Genomic DNA, 20,090 nt, shown 5'->3' on the forward strand with positions numbered 1-20,090 from the left:
TTAACTTCAAGTTCTGTTACTTTTAAAAATTAACAAATTAAACTATTAATGATAATGAAATAAATTATCTATGAATTATCATCAGTATAAAAAATTGTTGCTAAATGTAAAAATAAGCACAAAAGTTTTAATAAAAACAAAAATAAATCTACAGTACATTGAAAATCCTTGCAACAGCATTTCTGCCCATTCAATATTGTAATTCTTTATTTATCCACTAGGTGGAAGAACTGTCGATCAAATCATTAATAAATGTTGTCATGTGACTATATGAAGAATCTTTACTGTGCTTCATGTTTTGACTCATAAACAGTTTGATTTCCCTGAGCTTGAAGTTGAAGTGAAATTATTCTCGCTGAACCCAACACTGCACACTCTTACAGCACTAAAAATGTTCATCAGATCTTGTGTTTGAACTCAAATTCTTAAATCCAGATGAAATCACAGGGGCTCAGTTTACTAAAATAATATGGTGCGAGGTGACTCATCAATCTCTAATATTATCTGCTTCTCATGGGTCCTTTTACAATTCATAAACTCATCAGGTTAATAATGAACAGAGGTGGGTAGAGTACCCAAAATCTGTACTCAAGTAAAAGTACAAGTACTTATACAAAAATGTACTCCACTACAAGTAAAAGTATCAAATCTAATTATTTACTTGAGTAAGAGTGAAAAAGTATTAGATGAGAAAAATACTCAAGTAGTTAGTTACTTGTTACTTCCGATCTGATAAAGAAGTAGCGCAAAAGCACTTGGAGGGTTTTCACAAACCTCTCCTTAAAAGTCTCATTGTTCTGCTTATACACAAGTAAAGCAGCCTATCTCAGTCCTGCAATGGGTACATTAAGAAAAATGATACTTTTGTAATATAATCTAACTACTTTTCTAAATCTGAATCATCTTACCATTCCTTGTACATATTTTGTCTACATATTGTTGAGGCTAGAAGACTTCTGTTGTTTTATCCCAAACTCCGGTGAGTTGAAATATGATGTTACTCTGATAACTGAACTAACTAATTAAAAACCAATCGGAGATTTACTTTTATTTTATTGTACTGTTATTGTGATAATATTGTTTTTATGTTTTTGAGTAATATAGAAGTTATTAATTAATATATTGAATAACATGATTTTTGATATATATGACTGTAGATGCTTACAAACTCCTTAAGAGATAGGAGACATTAATATTAGAATGTTTAGAGGTGGGCACACATTAGCCTGTGTGTGTGTGAGTGAGAATGGCACTTTCTCTCTCTCATTACGAGCGATGCAAGTTAATAAAACTTGTTGAACTGTAGTTGAATTGTAATTTATAGAGGTCTTATGATATTTAATTTATGATGTTAATTAGTATTCTCAAACTGCTGCATGCAGATTGGTTTTTTTATTGAGCTGGAACACTGAGCTGGAACACTGGATGGCGAGTCAGTCCCATTGGATTTCGATTGAACTGGTTTTCCTTTTCACACTGGACAACCAAACTCCTTGAACTCTACCCTTGGATCAACTTGTGTTCCTTGGACACATAAGCCTTCACACATACACTGACATATACACCTTACATACATGGTTCTCTCTTTTGAGATCAGAATGAAATATTTTAAATAATTTATTGCTGTAATAAAATTACTGCATTTTTCTTCCACTCTTACACATTGTCCTTGTCAATTTACTCCCCCCTCAATGCTGAACCGAGAACTGGCCTAAACCAAATCATAGAGGCACCTCCATTTATTTTAAAGCAATACATTTTTATTCTAGTTAAGTAGAGCAGAGAGGTGCTACACTCAGTTAATTGAAATAAACCTTGATGACGTATTCAGCCTGCATACTGTATGTGACCTCAGGAGGATGCAGCTTTCTGTTTAAACCTTTTACAGTGCATGCATTACAAAGAATTGGACAAATGTTAAAGTTTCAAATGGGTTTAAACGTTGTTTGGCAAGAAATAAGCGTTTCTCCGTCTAAATAGTTAAAGTGAAAAGAACTGAGAGACGAGTCCACTATTGCCCCCTGCCGGCATTTGTTATAATATAATGCTTGTTTTTACATAGGCTACATATAAATGTAATTTGTTTGTTAATGTTATGTTCTTTTATGTAACTTGGTTTTGATACTTTATTTGAACTAATTATTATTGAATCGTCATTATTAGGCTAGTCTCAGCCTCAGACGTCACGCCCACAAACTGTTGGCTTCAGTATTGAAGGTCTGGCTACGCGAGACTATTATTAGGCTGACTTGTGTCTATTTTTATTACAAAAAAATGTCAATTTACTTCATTATCAATTAGCAAAATAATTGTTGGGGACAGTCCTAGATTAGTTAAAACATAAAAAAAATAATTTGATTTCAGTTTCCCATTCATATTCGTTCTCCTGAACCCAATGTCTCGTCTCGTCTCCTGGATTAAGTGTATGTCACACCCATAATCATCAACCGTACCTCTTCATTACTTTCTGAAACACATTAATTTCACATTATATGATGGACCGCCATATCAATGATGAAGTACAATTGACTTCATACAATCTATCTATCTGATTAGGTCTTACATTAATCAACTATCCCTGCTGAAAAAACAATAAAACCATTACAGAAAATTCTAATGGTTTCCATTAAAATACCATAGGAACCATTAGCTTTTACCATTAAAACCACTACTACACTAAGGTGACCAGACGTCCCCGTTTTGCGGGGACAGTCCCGTTTTTTGGTGTTCTGTCCCCGACTAAAGCTGTCCCCGGAAATGTCCCCGTTTTACAGCATGTCCAAACAACCAGCAAATACACTGAAAAACCCGATCAACATAGCGTTTGTAGTACCAGACCGGAGCAATCATGTAATGAATATTTTCACCAGCAGAGGGGGCCGCGAGCTACTTATTACTTGCGCACGACACTGATTTCGCGATGAAGAATTTACTACGAGACACATGAGAAAGTGTCATTATCATCAATCAAGTTATCATAATATATGAAAACAGTTAAAGTTATGGTTCTTCACGTTTACAATGTTATGAAATCAGCTGAAGTAGTACCTTAGAAGTCATTTTTGATGATGGGGTATGTCTCTTGTAAAAAACAGAAAAAAATAAATTTTTAGAATACAGAAATTGTTCAATTAATTGAATTAGAAACACTGCAAAAAAGGACTTTCTTATTACTATTTTGCTCTTGTTTTCAGTAGAAATATAAAAAAATTCTTAAGTCGAGATTCATTTTCTTGATGGGCAAAATGACCTAAGAATATAAGTCTAATTTTTAGATCAAGATATCAAATTTGTGCTTAAAACAAGCAAAAAAAAAAAAAATCTACCACAACTTAATTCAAGTTCACAAATTTTTTTGCATGTTTTAAGCACAAATTCACTTACTTTTTTTTTCTTAAAGCTAGATTTTTCTTAGGGGATTTTGCTTATCAAGAAAATGCATCTTGATTAAAGATTTTTTTGATATTTGAACTGAAAATACGACAAAAATACTATTAAGTAAGAAGTAAGTCATTTTTGCTGTGAACCCACAAAAATAAATGTAAACTTTCAAAATACATGTTGTCCCCATTTTGTAATTCATAGAACAACAAATGAGATTTTAATGATATTTTGACCATTTAACTAGGAAATGTCCCCGGTTTTCATTTTAAAAATCTGGTCAACTTACACTACACTAGTGTGTTTTAGGCCATATTCCATTAGAACCAATACATAGAACCACATACCATTAGAGACCAACAAAGATACACTGTAGTGTGTTTTGGGCCATATTCCATTAAAACCAATAAAATTCCCAATAAAACAAATAGAATTTCTGTGATGGTGTCTATTGTTTTTTTTTAGCAGGGATGTAAACAGCAACATAATTAAATTGTGTTGTGTGTACGCATCGTGTGGTGTTGTTTCAGTCATGACCACATGATGGCAGTATAAAGGATAAATCTCAAGCTGTGATTAATGCTGCTTATAAATGTTATTTTACTAATATTAGTACTTTTATTAGTTATTAATTGTGTATTGCTGCTAGAGAGTGAGAACACATTTAGTTTATGTAACAAGCTCACAGTCTGTCTGCTCTGAAAATGTTGTTATTATTACACATTCATTATTAACCTGATGAGTTTATGAATTGTAAGAGGACGAGACGCAGAAAATATTAGAGGTTGATGATAGTTTGACCAAATAAGAGTTTACAATAATAAAGAAGTAGAGGTGTCCATGGGTAAGATGTGTCACCTCGCACCATTATTTTAGTAAACTGAGCCCCTGTGATTTCATTTGGATTTATTTGAGTTCTGATGATGTTGTTAGTGCTATAGAAGTGTGACAGTATAAATTTCAGAGAATAATTTCACTTCAACTTTAAAGTGCAGGGAAATCAGACTGTTTATGATTTAAAACATGAAGCACAGTGAAGATTCTTCATATATTCAAATGACAACGTTTAGTAATGATTTGATTGACAGTTCTGCCACCTAGTGGATAAATGAAGAATTACAATATTGAATAGGCAGAAATGCTGTTGCAAGGATTTTCGATGCACTGCAGATTTATTTTAGTTTTTATTAAAACTTTTGTGCTTTTTAATTTTGCAACAATTTTTTATAATGATGATAATTTATAGATAATTTGTTTCATTATCATTGATAGTTTAATTTGTTCATTTCTAATTTATGTACTAACTTTTTTATAATAACAGAACTTAAAGTTTAAATGGCCAGAGAAGATTTACTTTTAAACGTTTAATTAATTTAATGAATGCATATCTGTTTGTATATGTGTTTGTCTGTATATTAAAGTGTATGAGTGTGTTTGAAGTGATCATATAGTTTCCTGTACCCCTGCACACAACAGGATTTGATGTAAATTTATCTTCACTCTTGCAGGTGTTTGTCTCCTCTGAACATGGAGGGAGGAGCGTCGTTCATTAGAGCTGACATTCTGCTGATATATATGGAGAAAATCAAAAATATCTCTTCTGATTTGTCACTCAAGTTGTTTGATGATTTCCTTTCTTATTTCTAATAAGGTAACAGAGAGCGTGATTGGTCTCTCTCTCTCTCTCTCTCTCTCTCTCTCTCTCTCTCTCTCTCTCTCTCTCTCTCTCTCTCTCTCTCTCTCTCTCTTTACATTGACTTCTCATTATTCTCTATCAGTCTGTGTGTACAGTAGAGGATTATGAAGATCTGTCTCACACTCATTTTACTATCTTCTGTAGTAATGAACATTACTGCTGGTAAGTAATATTATCAATTAAAATTCTAATATGTTAACAAAACAAAATATTAATAAGTATCAATATAGTTAATGATTTTTGATTATTTTTCCTGTATCAGATTTAATTTTAAGGTTGGTGAATGGTGGCAGTCGTTGTTCTGGTAGAGTTGAGGTTCTTCATGATGGTCAGTGGGGAACAGTGTGTGGTGATGGTTGGGATCTGAGAGATGCTGCAGTGGTGTGTAGAGAGGTGAACTGTGGAGAGACTGTAGAGCCTGCATATTGGGCTTACTTTGGACAAGGATCAGGACCAATCACAATGGCTCTTGTGAGCTGTAGTGGATCAGAGTCCTCACTGAAGAACTGTAGATCAGACGACTCCTATATTCAGCACTGTTCTCATTCTGATGATGCTGGTGTGATCTGCTCAGGTGAGCTTCTCTAAATATTTTCCTGTTAATTCATGAATAATATGTAATGACTGTAACAACATTACACAAATGAAAATAGTTTGAGTGGTTGTGATAATTATTTTCCAGTTTAGATTTGTGTAAAAACATACAAAAACAAAATTTGTGCTAATGTATTATTTAAATCTGTACAATGAATTTGCAGTCAAAGTATCCAATATTATATGTATCAGAGTGACAACACTATTATGAATGTAGAAATGTTTTGTAATTTTTATTCATTCTTTCTTTTTTAATAAACTCGTCATATTTCCAGACTTGTTTTTGGGGATCAGTGGTGTTATGGAACAGTCAATGATCTTTGTAAGAATAACTCTATCATGATCTTGTCTTAACAAATCCAGTTATAATCATCTGTGCTTTTCACTTTGTCCATATAATCAGAAACCATAAACTATGGAAGGTTTGCACGACTTGTTAATGGACCTCATCTGTGTTCTGGAAGAGTCGAGCTGCTTCGTGGTAACACCTGGATGTCAGTGTGTGATGCTGTGTTTGATGATCAGGATGCAGAGGTTGTGTGTAGAGAGCTGAACTGTGGGGTTCCTGTACAGCTGTTGGGTGCAGATACTTTTGGTAAAGGAGAGGGGCAGGTGTGGACACAAGAGATTCAATGTAGAGGAGATGAATCACTAATTCGATCATGTTCATATGCTTCAAATAAAGTAACCTGCTCTCATGACAATGATGTGGGACTGAGATGTTCTGGTAAATATCAATGATGCACCTTTTTATAAAGAAATTTAGTATAGTTTAATCAATTCCATCTTATAAGATGATGTTTTATAAACAGGGATGGGCAGTTTTTCAGATACATGAATTAAAATTTATGTTTGAAATGCAATGCTTTTTTGTTTTTTCAAACTGCAAAAAATGTATCCAGTCAGCCTCTATAGGTTGCTGTTTTTCTGTATCATCAGTTCAGCGATGCTGCTCAACTTTAATACAAGAGCTGCACCCCTACACTACTAAAAATAAAGATGTTCAAGATGTTGTGTAATAATTGATTAAAGTTAAAACTGGACATCTTTTAGTTAACATAAAGAAGCACTGAAAGAGGAAAAATAGAAAGTGAAATTTAGTATAGGTTAAGGTTGAGAAAAAATAATGATGATATTCAGTAATTTATTAATTTCTTGTATTTTCTATGTTGAAAATTTTAATACAAAAAGCTCCTGTTTCTTTTTAAGTACATTTTACAGAGTTCTTGATATTTATTTTGATATATTTTATCTGAATTATTTTTATTTTAAATACATTTTCATTTATTGTATTATTTATTCTGTATTGCAATAACCTAGATCTTTGTCCACTTTATACAGTGCTAAGATTAATCTATATCTCTATATTAAATCATATGTTTCAATCTGTATTTTAGTTATGTTCTGTTTGAGTTACCTTTGAGATCTCTTTCCAGGTTACTCTGAGCTCAGACTGGTGAACGGCTCTGATATCTGCTCTGGTCGAGTTGAGCGTCAGTATTTCAGTAAATGGGGCTCAGTGTGTGATGAGTGCATGAATATGAGAGCTGCCAATGTTCTCTGTAGAGAGCTGAATTGTGGGATTGCTGTGTCTGTTGTGGGAGTGGACTGGTTTGGAGAGGGATCTGGTGAAATCTGGGCTGATGTGTTTGATTGTCAGGGGAATGAAACAAAACTCTCAGAATGTTCAATCTCTTCATGGAGTCGAGCTGAATCCTCTCATAAACAAGATGTTGGAGTCATTTGTTCTAGTGAGTGAACTTCACTCTGTCATTAACATGAAGTTACTGTAGTGTGATCGTAATCAATCTGAAAATGTCAAATCCTTTCTCCAGATTCCTCTCTGTCTCTTCATGATGGTCGAGTGAGGTTGTCTGGAGAGAGAGAGTGTGAGGGTGAGGTGGAAGTTTACATTCATCAGGTTTGGAGGAGAGTTCTGCTGGACTCCTGGAGTCTCACTGAATCCTCTGTGGTCTGCAGACAGCTGGGCTGTGGCTCTGTGCTGAACTTCACTAACTCCTCTTCATCCAGTGATGAACACAGTTATGAGTGTGTGATGGGCTTCCAGTGCTCTGGGACTGAAGATCATCTGAGGAACTGCAGCTCTCCACAAACTCTCAACTGCAGCGCAACACAACAGCTGGCAATCACCTGCCTTGGTCAGAATTATAATAATGTGACTGTAAATCTAGTGGTTCATGTGTATTTACTGTTTCTGTATCTGATCTCAGGTCAGCGGTCCATCAGGTTGGTGGGATCTGGTGGAGATTGTGCAGGAAGGCTGGAGGTTTTTCACAAAGGCTCATGGGGTACAGTGTGTGATGACTCCTGGGATATTAAAGATGCTCATGTGGTGTGCAGACAGCTGCAGTGTGGAGTGGCTCTCAGTAATCAGCCAGTACCAGCCTGGTTTGGTCCTGGTTCTGGACCCATATGGCTGGATGATGTGAACTGTGAAGGGAATGAGACGTCACTGTGGAGCTGCTCTTCACCGGTCTGGGGAGATCATGACTGTAAACACAAGGAGGATGTAGGAGTCGTGTGCTCAGGTAAACAGAAACCTGTAGAAGCAGTCAAATGTACTTTGATCAGATACATTAATTTTGAAATGTTCAATTGGTAAATTTAAAGTACTAGACTTTGACTTGATTTAAATGATCCTTTTCAATCTAGAGTTTAAAGAGCTCAGGTTAACTGAAGGCTGTGAAGGGAATGTGGAGGTTTTCTACAATGGATCCTGGGGTAATGTTTGCTACAATCAGATGAACAGAGACACAGCGAGTCTGATCTGTCAAGAGCTGAACTGTGGAAGATCTGCCAGTGAATTCAGTTCTTCAGATGCATTGAGGTCTCAGAATTGGTTGGATTACTTTAAATGTCGATCACATGACACCACTTTATGGCAGTGTCCATCTTCACCTTGGGGACAGAATCACTGTAATAAAGATGAAGTGGCCAAAATTACCTGCACTGGTGAGATGAAGTTTAAATACTGGTCTTGTGAGGTTTCTAATTCTTTTGTGTGTAATGTATTAAATAAACTGAGTCTGTATGTATTATCTGCAGGGGTCCCCCACCTTTTTTACACCATGGACCGGTTTCAGCTTCTAAATGTTTAAAGTTTTAAAAGGAAGTAAAGATCAAAGAACCGTGCATTAGGAAACTGATTTATTTTAGTAGAAGTGTATTTTGGCGGGGTTTTTTTCACGAGTTTGCCTGCCCTATACAAACTTGGCTTGCTGTTATTGAATGCAGCTCGAACCAGGTCGCGCTCGAGCACCAATTTCAAGTAATAGAACAGAAGAAAAAAATTAGCACTAGAAGATGAGAAGGAAAAGATGCAGAAGAATTGCGGCTAGGCGCAGAGGCATGTAGACTTGCGTTTACCATATGATTTTATTGATGATTGACACAGGACTACATATTTAGGTTCCTTTCAAACCTACAGTAAAAGTGTAACCGTTAAAATAAAGTTACTGCAGTAAAATAGTTTTATTCTTGTTTATTTTATTTCCAGAAGCCTACAATTACTTTTCAGTCATTTGCGATGTGCTCAAACTCTAATGACAGCAATGTGATTGCCGATGCGCTGGGAGAGAGAGAAATTTCTTTCATTAAAGAAAGTCAAACTTTATATTTGGATCATTGGGATAATGAAAGAAAAACCAAAGTAAACTAGAATGTTATTGGGCACAAAACAGAAATACAATCTGTCAGAAAATCTCTCCATTGTTAGAGATGTAAAGCAGAGACGAGTCCTCACTAAATACAGACTCAATGATCACAGTCTGGCAATAGAGAATGGCCGACATAGACAAACATGGCTCCCAAAAGAAGAGCAAATCTGTGTCCATTGTGACAGTGGTGAGATCGAGACAGAGACACACTTTCTCCTTTACTGTGGTAAATATAAAGAGCTTAGAGAAAAACACTTTGACAAAATCTCAAAACTCATACCAGAGTTTCATAGCTCTTCAGATTCAGATCAAATGAAGATGTTACTGGGGGAAACAGACACCCATCAGCTGCTGCTAAATTCATTTATCAGTTACACACCATCAGAAATAATCTACAGCCCTGATATTGTACAGTACTTTTATTTTACCCCTCATGTGCCTCCATAAATGTACATTTGTATACTTCAAATGTTTATATTTCAAAGTCTACTTTATATTGTAAATATCCTCTGATTCTATTTTATTTTATTTGCAGTAGTACTTCATCCATCACCCAGCACCTTAGCTTAATTGCACCTTAATGTTTGTTACTATTGTGTTATTGTATGTTTCTTGTTCTATACATAATGCTTTGGCAATATTGTAAGTGACACAATCATGCCAATAAAGTTCTTCAGAGAGAGAGAGAGAGAGATAGAGAGAGAGGCCCAGTACAAAAGAGGAAATGATCGATGTTATTTGAAGTCGGCTCGTAAAAGACAAAACACCCGATTAAGCTATTACGTAGCTATTATATCTTTTTTTCAGGACTTTGCGACCCGGTGGCAACTTGTCCACGATCCGGTACTGGTTTGCGACCTGGTGGTTGGGGACCTCTGATCTAATATAAAATAATCTAAATGGTTTGTGAGAGAATTCTGCAGAAATGATACTTTTTTTTTTTTGACATTTTCTCATGGTATGATTTCAGAGACGGTGATTGATAAAGTTCCTCGGAGTCATCTGACATATTCTGCCTCACCATCTTCTCATCACAGACAATGTTCAAGTATTTATGTGATAAATACAATGTACAAAATTATAAAAATAGCTGTTCAATATATGTGTATTCCCCACTCACTTTGAGTTTGTTGTTGTAAATGTTGTTTGTGTGTGATGTAGATCATCTTCCTCTCAGACTGAGTGGAGGGAAGGGTTTGTGTTCGGGGAGACTGGAGGTTTATCATAACTCTGTGTGGGGTTCAGTCTGTGATGATCTGTGGGACATCAGAGATGCTCAGGTGGTTTGCAGGCAGCTGGGTTGTGGAGCAGCATTGAGTGCTGATGGGAATGAAGCGTTTGGTGCTGGTGAAGGTGTTGTGTGGATGAACAGAGTCGAGTGCAGAGGGACTGAGATTCACCTGTGGGACTGTCCTCATGTCCTGAAAAATCACACTGACTGCTCACACAAAGAACAAGTTAGACTCATCTGTGCAGGTAAGAGGAAAAAAATGAGATAAATGCATTTCAATTTTAGCTAATTACTTCAATATGTGTGTTTTTTTTATTTTACAGACTTGTCAGTGTCTACAACTCCTGTTACAACAAAAACATCAGCTTCTCCTTCAGTTTCTCAGACAAACAGGAGATCAGTGACTCCTCCACAAACTCCTCCTCTCTTCAATCCTCCAGTGGTTGTGATTGTACTGGGAGTTTTGCTCTTACTGCTCTTAGTGCCGCTGCTGATACTGATTCAACACAACAGAGAGATGAGGAGAGGTACAGAGATCCACACATCACATACAAGTACACATCTGACATATTGAACTACATCAACATCAATCTTACTACAGTCTTGTTCAGTGTATCATCAGTCATGTGTTGTGTTTGTGTGTCTACACTCACAGCTCTCTCTAAGAGGAGACACAGGACTCAGACTGAGGCAGTTTATGAAGAGATTGATCACAGACACACAAACACACACAAACACTTCACTCAGAGAGGTGAGACTTCTGTCTTATTCAATCAAATCAGATGTAGAATTATTAAAGTCAGTCTGATGTTTGTGAGTTGAGCTGATGTTCGTCTATTATTAGTCCTGTTAAACCTCCGGCTTCAAACCACACAATTCCTCCACAGAGCTGCAGGTGCATATGCACAGATGTGTATGTGTTTACACTTTGCAGACTGCAGGTAGTGTATATATAACACAAGGAGTCTCATAAAAATATAATGTATTTCAAGTGTTCAAATGGTTTAGTACAGCTCCAGCAGTATAGTTACAGTCAAACCCATAGAGTAACGGCACGACTGCAGGAGTTATACAGTAGTGTTTTTATTTAACTTAGGCATCACCGCCCTGGGGTCAGCCAGCTGTTTTTTTCCATAGTTTATATATGTGTGTGTGCGTGTGCATGCGCGTGCGTGTTTGTGTGTGTGTGTGTGCGTGCGGCCGGGTAATGATCACGTTGGGGGGACCAATTGTCCCCACAAAGATAGGAATACATTTTGATGTCCCCATGAGGAAACAAGCTAATAAATCAAACAGAATGATGTTTCTTGAAAATCTAAGGTATCAGACAGTTTCCTGTGATGGTTGGGGTTAGGGAATGGGGCAGGTAAGGGCAATAGAATATACAGTTTGTACAGAATAAAATGCATTACGTCTATGGAATGTCCCCAAAAAACATGTAAACCAGAATGTGCGTGCGTGCGTGCGCGTGTGCGCGTGTGTAAAAAAACAAGGGGCTGAGTGGAACCAAAAAATCTACCGGTAAATTTCATAGACCACCAGCTCTCATAACAGCTACTACATAACAGAGCAAGGCCAGAGACGAATGTGCTCTTAAACAGGAAATAATATATAGAATTATTTGTGCATCTTTGAATAACTGTAAAGAAGTTCCTTTGAAAATAATAAGTTTTGAGAAATAATAATGTTGTGAGGATATTTAGTGCCATATAAATACTCTTGTCTACAATATGGAAATCACATAGTAGGAAATATGTAATGTGGTGTACTACTTAATATTAATATTAATACTACTTTTTAATGTGGTATAAGTTATTTAAAACTTTTCCATTTCTCACATTTGATTTATTGAAATGAAACTGTAAATGAAAAAAAGATCTAATTTTAACTGCAGTAACTTTTGTAAATGTTGTTCAGGAAATCAAAACTCCATGATAAACCTTAAACTTAACTGAGGATTTTTGGCATAAAAGTAATTAGCCTATTTCAAATAAATATGGATTCATATTTGTAACAGAGTTACTCACTTCAAGAAAAAAAACATGCCATTGAGTTCTGTACTTAAACAGTAAAGAGAAAAAGAAAGCTCAATCTATAGGCTAAGCATAGACTTTATTCAGTGCACACAAAGACAAATAGCCTACTATGCACCCTAATTCAGCCTATGAGGAAATCATTATGTAAAATTTGCAACATACATTAATATTTTTTTTATATTTGTTTTTAACAATGTGCTGTGTCAATTAATGAGAAAAAATCTTTGTAGGGAGTGAAAGTAGCCCATTAAATTTGGACGCCCTTTTAGCTCCGTCACCTTATTGGAGTATCTAAGACCTTTCCAACGATATATAGTTTGTAGTGATAGATTAAAATTTACATTAACAATATTAAAGTAAACTTAGGTGTCCCGTATTCAGGACAGCGAAGCTTAACAGGTTTTAAACATTTTTACATAAAAGGTCAGTAACCTGGTTAGCTGATCAAATGATTTTATTGCAATTTAATTAAAAACATATGGACCTGTTAGATGAAGTTTACGGTTTTTTGGTTTTGAACCAGAAAAGAACATCGCACCTGCAACTATAATGATGTCATCATCACTGATGGACAAACAACAGATCGTCAGACAGGTAGCCTAAAGTTCGGTATTTAGTAATAGAATTAAGTGTGAGTTCAATTCACCAGTTCGAGATAAAGTATATTTGGCGTGCTGTCCGAGGGGAGGGCTCCGAGCTCTGATTTTTAGCCCTAACCCAGAGTACTCCCCCCTCTGGGATAAATAAAACTAGATGAGAGTGAGGTGATGGGGTGGAGGAGAGATGCTGCAAAAAACTGTCATGGGACAGAGGTGAGGAACTGCTATGCTATGCTATGCACCTCCGAACTTAGTTAAAGCTACACAGTGTAAGATCTGCTCCCATCTAGCTAAGAAATTCTATCCACCTGTTTCTTGAGATAAATGCGGGGGGCGCCATATTTGAGCTTTCCGGCTTATGACTTCCGGTGAACCACTAAAGCTAATGGTAGTCTATTGCGGAGGACACAAGTGTGGCGTTTTGACTGGCTGTTTAATGTTTATTGTGAAATCCAGGAAGATCGACATAATTTGTGCAGTTAGGGGTTGCCATAGTAGCTAATACAAACGCAGTTAATCTCTACAAAACATTTATTTTAACCCCATGCACATGAGCTGCATGTGTATGTGGCGCACATGCACTCATCTGTATTTACAAATCCATCAAGTAAAACATTTTATAGAAACTACCAGTAAACAATAAATACAATAATTGTTTAAAAACAACTAATATTATGCTGATAAAAACATGCTGATTTATTTATTCTGCTACTATATATTATTACAAAAATGCGATTACAGTACAGAATATATATGACATATTCTGCTTAGTTAATGTTTAGAATAGTTCGGAATGTGCTTGAGCGTACTATTTGTTCAAAAAGCAAATACTTTAAAAAGTAAGCAAATAAGTTCATAAGCTAATGTCTCCACCTGCTTAAGCAATGTAATAATATTTTTATAAAACAAAAACAATACTCAATACATGGAGTAGTTTAATATGTTTATTAGGGTTTGTTCAAATAACTTACAATGTGTTAAATGAGAAAGATTGTGTCAGACCGAGTGAAGCTCGACGTGTCGCAATAAACAAGTCCATTAAAAAATGCCGTTAAAAAAAACTCACATCAGAGGGACAGTTGTGACATTTTAAACCATCCCCTGAAAAGTTAAAAACACAAAGTCTTGGTAAAATCCTTGTACAAACACTTGACTGACGTTCCCATTGTAAAGAAACTGGTTTGTCTCTGTGCTTTTATATTTGTGCATTGAAGACCCGTCACCTCCAATCAACAACACGAAATGACTGAATATATCTTCATATATCAGGCCACTTCTTAATTTCATCCTCACAGTTGTTCAACCAACTACTTTCTATTTTGAATTACCGCATTCTTGCACTGTAAAAAATTTTTTGTGAAATTTACGGTAAATTACTGGCAATTAAGTTGCCAGCTAATACCCGTAGAATTACAGTAATGTCCCGTAATACGAAATTACAATACATTACCGTAAAATAAAAACGGTACCTTGCTGTAGTTGTGTTGCGGTTTATTGATGTTATTTTACAGCTTTTAACTGAATAAATACAGTATAATACTGTTTATTTTTATAGTATGCTAATTTTATAATGCCCTGGAAAACAACTCATTTCATTTAGAAAACCAACTGCCTGATCCATTCAAGTTTAAATACATTCACATGGTGTTACTGAAAAACTTAATTAATTTGAGTCCACGGAAAATAAATATAACTTTAAACTTAAAACGGCAAACATTTAATGTGCAGTAGTGTTATAATGACTTTCACACAAATCTTATGTAGTTCATCACGATCAAACTACACAATAACTGCTTTGAAATAAAACAACAGGCAGCATAACATCAATGATCTATTGCCCATCCTTGACCTAAACAACCACACTATTCTTCAGCATAATGGTAACCCAAAAACTGAGTCAAATCCTAACAAAACAAATCCTACTAAAAACATTACCTGTTTAACCCATTTAACTCTTTAAACCCCACAGCAAAATCTTTGGTGTCAAAGAACACTGCTTAATGTGTCCACACTACAAAGAGTAAAAGAAACAGAGCCAATGTTGAAGTTAATGAGATAATGAAGTGATGATTGAGTTAATGATGAACAGCTGCTGTTAACAAACACAATCACTGAATGAAAGATGAACAAGAACCGAATTGAAGAGAAAAGAAAACAAGCAGAAACTCAACTTACAGACTTAGAAGAGACTCAAGACTTACTCAGATTTTTTAAGATCTCACAAGAAGATCATCAAACAACTCCACAAACAGCATTACCATCTTCACTTATTACAAACCAGTTAGATTTTATTTTATATGTACATTAGCTCTTACTGAGAAGTAATTCATTAAGGGGTGTTTCCTGGACAGGGATAATCTTAAACCAGGAACAGGCCTTAGTTTAATTAGGAAATATAACTAGTTTTAACAAACATGCCTAACTTAAAACATTACAAAACAAAACAAAAGGGCACTGATGTATTTTAGGATATGTCAGTCTAAGTTGTTTTGAGTTTGGACAGCTATAGTCTAGGACTCACCCTGTCTAGGAAACCGTCCCAGACAGTTGATTTTTTTGTTGAAAATAATAGTTACCATTCTCGTGATCAGCGGTTGCTTTAGTTGGACTCTTGATCCTTGGCCTTTGGTGTTACATTTATTCTGCTATTTCAATGTGATTATAAAACAATGGGTATTGCAAAAAATTGTAAAGACTAATAACCATTATGGTGTTAGTTTCATAAGTTGAATGGAGTTTACCGACTTTTACAGAAGCTCATAAGTGATCAGATGGGTGGCAACACCTTATAGTAGTCTAATAATGTGACAGAAACTCAGTGTTAAAGTATACAATCTTAAATAGGTTGCGAATAAATGAAAAAAAAACTGCAATCTACACACAGACATCAAGAATCAGTCTATGAATCTCAAAAATGGTGACCATCAAATGAAAGCTTCATATCAGCATAGTAAAAACTCATTCATGACTCCCAGCATGCATTGCAGCATGAATAAATTAAGCAGATTAAGTGTTTTCCCATTTTCTTTTGTCACCATAGTTGAGAATCATAGGCTGATTCTTGATGTCTGTGTGTGTCAGCTGAGGACTAGTTTCAAGTTTGCAAAAGTCCATATGTATGCAATTCTATCAAGATATCAGATTACTGTAATAGCCTACTAGTATTGGTTGATTAATGATTCTCATTCAAACATGTAAATACTTAGTCATGAACACCCCTAAATACTACTAACTGTCATGATGCAGTATAACAAGGCTGGTAAGACAAACTACTGATCAATAATCAGACATCCAACCACTTGAGACTCTATCATCTCTTGGTTTTCTTTGCCATAACAAACATGCATCATAAAGACACAGTTACAGCATCCAGACTGTAAACCAAGTCAAGAGCCCAACTAATGAAACCAGTGATCACCATAATGGTGACTTTAAAGAAAATGCTTGTAAAGTCTAGTAAACACCTGTTTGTTCTCAGTAAGAACTGTTGTAGATGTATAACAGAAATAAAGTCAAAGTGGTTTCTAAGTGAAGATGGTAATGGTGTTTGTGTAAATGTTTAATTCTCCTCTGGTGATATATGGAGAGATTTAATGTGTTGTGTTATTTTCAGTTGATGTTCATCTAAGTCTTTGTGTCTGTAAGTGTTTCTGCTCATCTCTTCTCTTTTTTATTTCTCTTTTCTTCAGTGATTCTGTTTATTAGCAGCAGGTGTCCATCATTAATGCTTCAGTATCTGAACTCATTGACTTGATTTCAGGTGGATCATTAGGAAACTAATGTAGGGAATAGTGAATGAGGGTGTAGGGTGTGATTTGGGACGCAGTCTTTAACGGTGGACAGTGTACAAATCCTGACAAATCAGGAAATAACGGGATGATGTTGTGGAATCGCCATGGTCTTATTGTAAATTTACAATTGTGGACCGTAAACTGTATGATATCCCACAATGCATTGCATATAACGTTGTTTAACCGTGAAGTTACACAGTAATTTACCGTAAGATTTACCGTAAAAGACCGTAAAATTACAGAAATTTTTTACAGTGTGGAAGAGCAGTCACGAGCCGCCACTGATTCACAAGTCATAACCATATTACATCAATTTACAATTAACTAAGAATAATTGTCAGCTTTATAATTGTTAATATTCTGAAATAAGACTGTCTTGATGACGTATACCGCCTACATTTTTAAATTTCTAAATAGCAGATTCTACACTTACGAGAATACTTTTATTAGTGGGTGGAAGTAATTACACATGAATGAGCACATACTTTTGAAAGAACACATGGGTTTTTGCTAAGAATTAACTCAAAAAACTACACAGTGTACCTTTAAATAAACTTCATATAGTACATTATATACACTATATAAGAGTATGGGGGCAATTCGAACACAGCCCTTGTAGATAGACAATATTATTGCAGAAAAAAAGGTTCATCTTCTAAAGGTCTTATTTTAAATTACCTAAATGACTTTTGGAATATTTGGTATGTTTATGGTCTTATATTTTATAGTGAATGCCCCAGAAGATTATGATGATGTCATCATTATTAGACAGAACATTCAAGATATAAACGGTGAGTTAAATCACTTTGCTAATGCTTTTATTGCTATTGAACTGCATTTAAACCAATAGACACCTCAAGTGTCATTTAATCTGAGACAGTCATAAGGGAAAGAGACAATGTCATAAGACATAGGTGAATTAAAAAGTATGTGATAATTTTTTGTCTTGCTTTTATATGAGCTTTGGAGGTAGGTCAGAAAGAAATTGATGACGTGAAGTAAAGACCTGTATTAACTTTTAAATCTTCATGTGATTACATCAGTAATGAATTTGCTTTTGTTTTTAACAGACAATGAAGACATAAGAGCGGAGACTAATACAGAGAGATGGTCTATTTGACTCAATGACCACAGCCACCACCCATTTTCATCAAAATCATATCAAGTGTCTGACATTTAAGTGATCTGATATTGCTACTAAATCTTCATTGCCTTGTTTTACTACCATATCTAATGTTCTTACCAAGAATAACTTTAGTATATCGGCTTGTAATGCATTTTACTTAGTGTTTCAGCTTATAATACATTTTAATCTTGATTATATCGGCTTAGAAAACATTTACATTATCTGTATATCAGCTTATTGTTTTGAGTGCTCTAATAAACAAACCAAAGATTAATTATTTAATTTTTGATTTTATTTACAACAAATATTAATAAACAAAGTGATCTGCGACAACTGCACAGCCATCAAACGTCACAGTTTTTAAATTACGGTACATCTCAACCAAAACTGAAAAAGATCAAGAGTTTCAATTCATGGTTGGATTTATTTGCGCTGAGCTTGAATCTTCTGAAGCAACAGCTCCATCTGCAGGTTAAGGTTGGGTTGACCCTTTTTGGTTTTTCTTTTTAACAACTGGTAATTGGCAATTTTCTTTTCCTTGTATTTTTTCAGTGCCTCTTCCCTTTGAGCTTTGTCTTTTAAGAATTCCTACAAAACAGACATAATAAATCATGGATCAGTTATTTACAATAGGTGATGAAAGTGTGTGTGTCTGACATGCCACAATTAAATCTTAATAAAGGTCAATAAGGTGTGTGTGTGTGTGTGTGTGTGTGTGTGTGTGTGTGTGTGTGTGTGTGTGTGTGTGTGTGTGTGTGTAAAAAACAAGGATCAATTGTCAATGGTCAGTTTATTTTCACCTCTCTTTTTCGTTCCCGCTCCTCCTTCATCCTTTCATATTCCTGCTTTGTCTTCTGGTACGATGACACTTTATTCTGTTTTCTCTGGATGAATGGGGTCTTGTGGGAGCTGAGGACACAGATCAAGAATTGGGATTTAATGCAAATGATTGTATTTGTGTACAAACCATAAACATTCCCACTGATGTTGTAACACAATTTACACAAAAGTGTGTCATGCTTGCTTGTGAAACTACTGTACAACTTACATGAAGCTGTATACCAAACAACTTAATATCTGTACCTTTCAGTCTGTTTTGTGTTTTCTGCTACATTAGATGAATGAGTTGAATGGTCAGCAGAGATGTCAGGTGTTGTTTTTGAGACAAGTTTCTCAGATGAAGATCCCAATATCATGGTCTGTTCCTCTTCTTCCTCATCTATGTCTCTCCCTTTCCCTCTCTTCTTCTTCTTTATCTCCTCTTCTTCTTTATCTAATCGCTCCTTTTCAGCCAGGTAAAGATGTTTTAGATGATCGGGATATTCCTCCTCCAACTGCACCGTCGACTTTTGTGGTTTTCGCCTTTCCTTGCGAAGAAGCTTGTTGTATTCATGTTTTATTTTCTCCTTTCTTTTAAAAGCAAATCCCAAACCTGATAAAGCACAAGAGGAGATATGCAGATTACATTAACAGCCGTAACGTTATGTGTTTACACTACATAGTGTTGTTGTTTATTCTTATTATTCTGATTAGAATTAACTGGACAATTTCTGTAATGTTGAAAATAGGTTTACGCAAAAAGTTTAAGTAGCCGATATAAAACTAAATCGTCAACTCACCCTCGTTTTGACTTCCATCAAATAATTTATTTTCCGGGACCCATTTTCTTTTCCTTTTAGCGTTGTGTGTTGGACCACTGTGTACAAATTTACTTTTAAATTGTTTTCCTTTAATTGTATTTTGTTTAATAGGTGCCATGCTAAAGTTATTCCCACATTTATGTGTAGACAGTTGTTCGCGTGTACAGTCGCACAGTGATGACGTTACGATTTCAGGCATTACTAATTGATACAAACAAGCGCACCATATGGCCGCCATTTGTGTTGCGGAAAAAGCTCGTGTCGCCTACTGAATAAAACGCTGACGGGTACACCCAACATGGCCGCACGTGAGGTCGAT

General features: G+C 35.4%; 2 protein-coding genes across 2 annotated transcripts in view; one reads left to right on the top strand and one right to left on the bottom strand.

Annotated features, from left to right (window-relative positions):
- The first annotated feature begins 5,223 nt into the window (after positions 1-5,223).
- LOC135778973 (scavenger receptor cysteine-rich type 1 protein M130-like) overlaps positions 5,224-20,090 on the top strand; it is a 75,156-nt gene continuing 60,289 nt past the window's right edge. The window contains exons 1-9 of the mRNA XM_073813417.1: positions 5,224-5,239; positions 5,340-5,658; positions 6,103-6,398; positions 7,108-7,422; positions 7,507-7,853; positions 7,908-8,220; positions 8,345-8,644; positions 10,319-10,396; positions 10,510-10,824. Coding sequence (XP_073669518.1) covers positions 5,224-5,239; positions 5,340-5,658; positions 6,103-6,398; positions 7,108-7,422; positions 7,507-7,853; positions 7,908-8,220; positions 8,345-8,644; positions 10,319-10,396; positions 10,510-10,824 — 2,299 coding nt within the window. The remainder of the gene's footprint in view (positions 5,240-5,339; positions 5,659-6,102; positions 6,399-7,107; positions 7,423-7,506; positions 7,854-7,907; positions 8,221-8,344; positions 8,645-10,318; positions 10,397-10,509; positions 10,825-20,090) is intronic.
- On the bottom strand, positions 18,540-20,024 carry ccdc59 (coiled-coil domain containing 59). Its single transcript, XM_065289908.2, has 4 exons — positions 19,751-20,024; positions 19,215-19,563; positions 18,932-19,040; positions 18,540-18,719 (listed from the first exon to the last, which is right to left on the bottom strand). The coding sequence occupies exons 1-4, from the start codon at positions 20,007-20,009 to the stop codon at positions 18,555-18,557; spliced, it is 882 nt and encodes a 293-aa protein (XP_065145980.1). The 5' UTR covers positions 20,010-20,024; the 3' UTR covers positions 18,540-18,554.

The sequence above is a fragment of the Paramisgurnus dabryanus genome, chromosome 1 (assembly GCF_030506205.2).
Source record: "Paramisgurnus dabryanus chromosome 1, PD_genome_1.1, whole genome shotgun sequence".
Taxonomy (NCBI): domain Eukaryota; kingdom Metazoa; phylum Chordata; class Actinopteri; order Cypriniformes; family Cobitidae; genus Paramisgurnus; species Paramisgurnus dabryanus.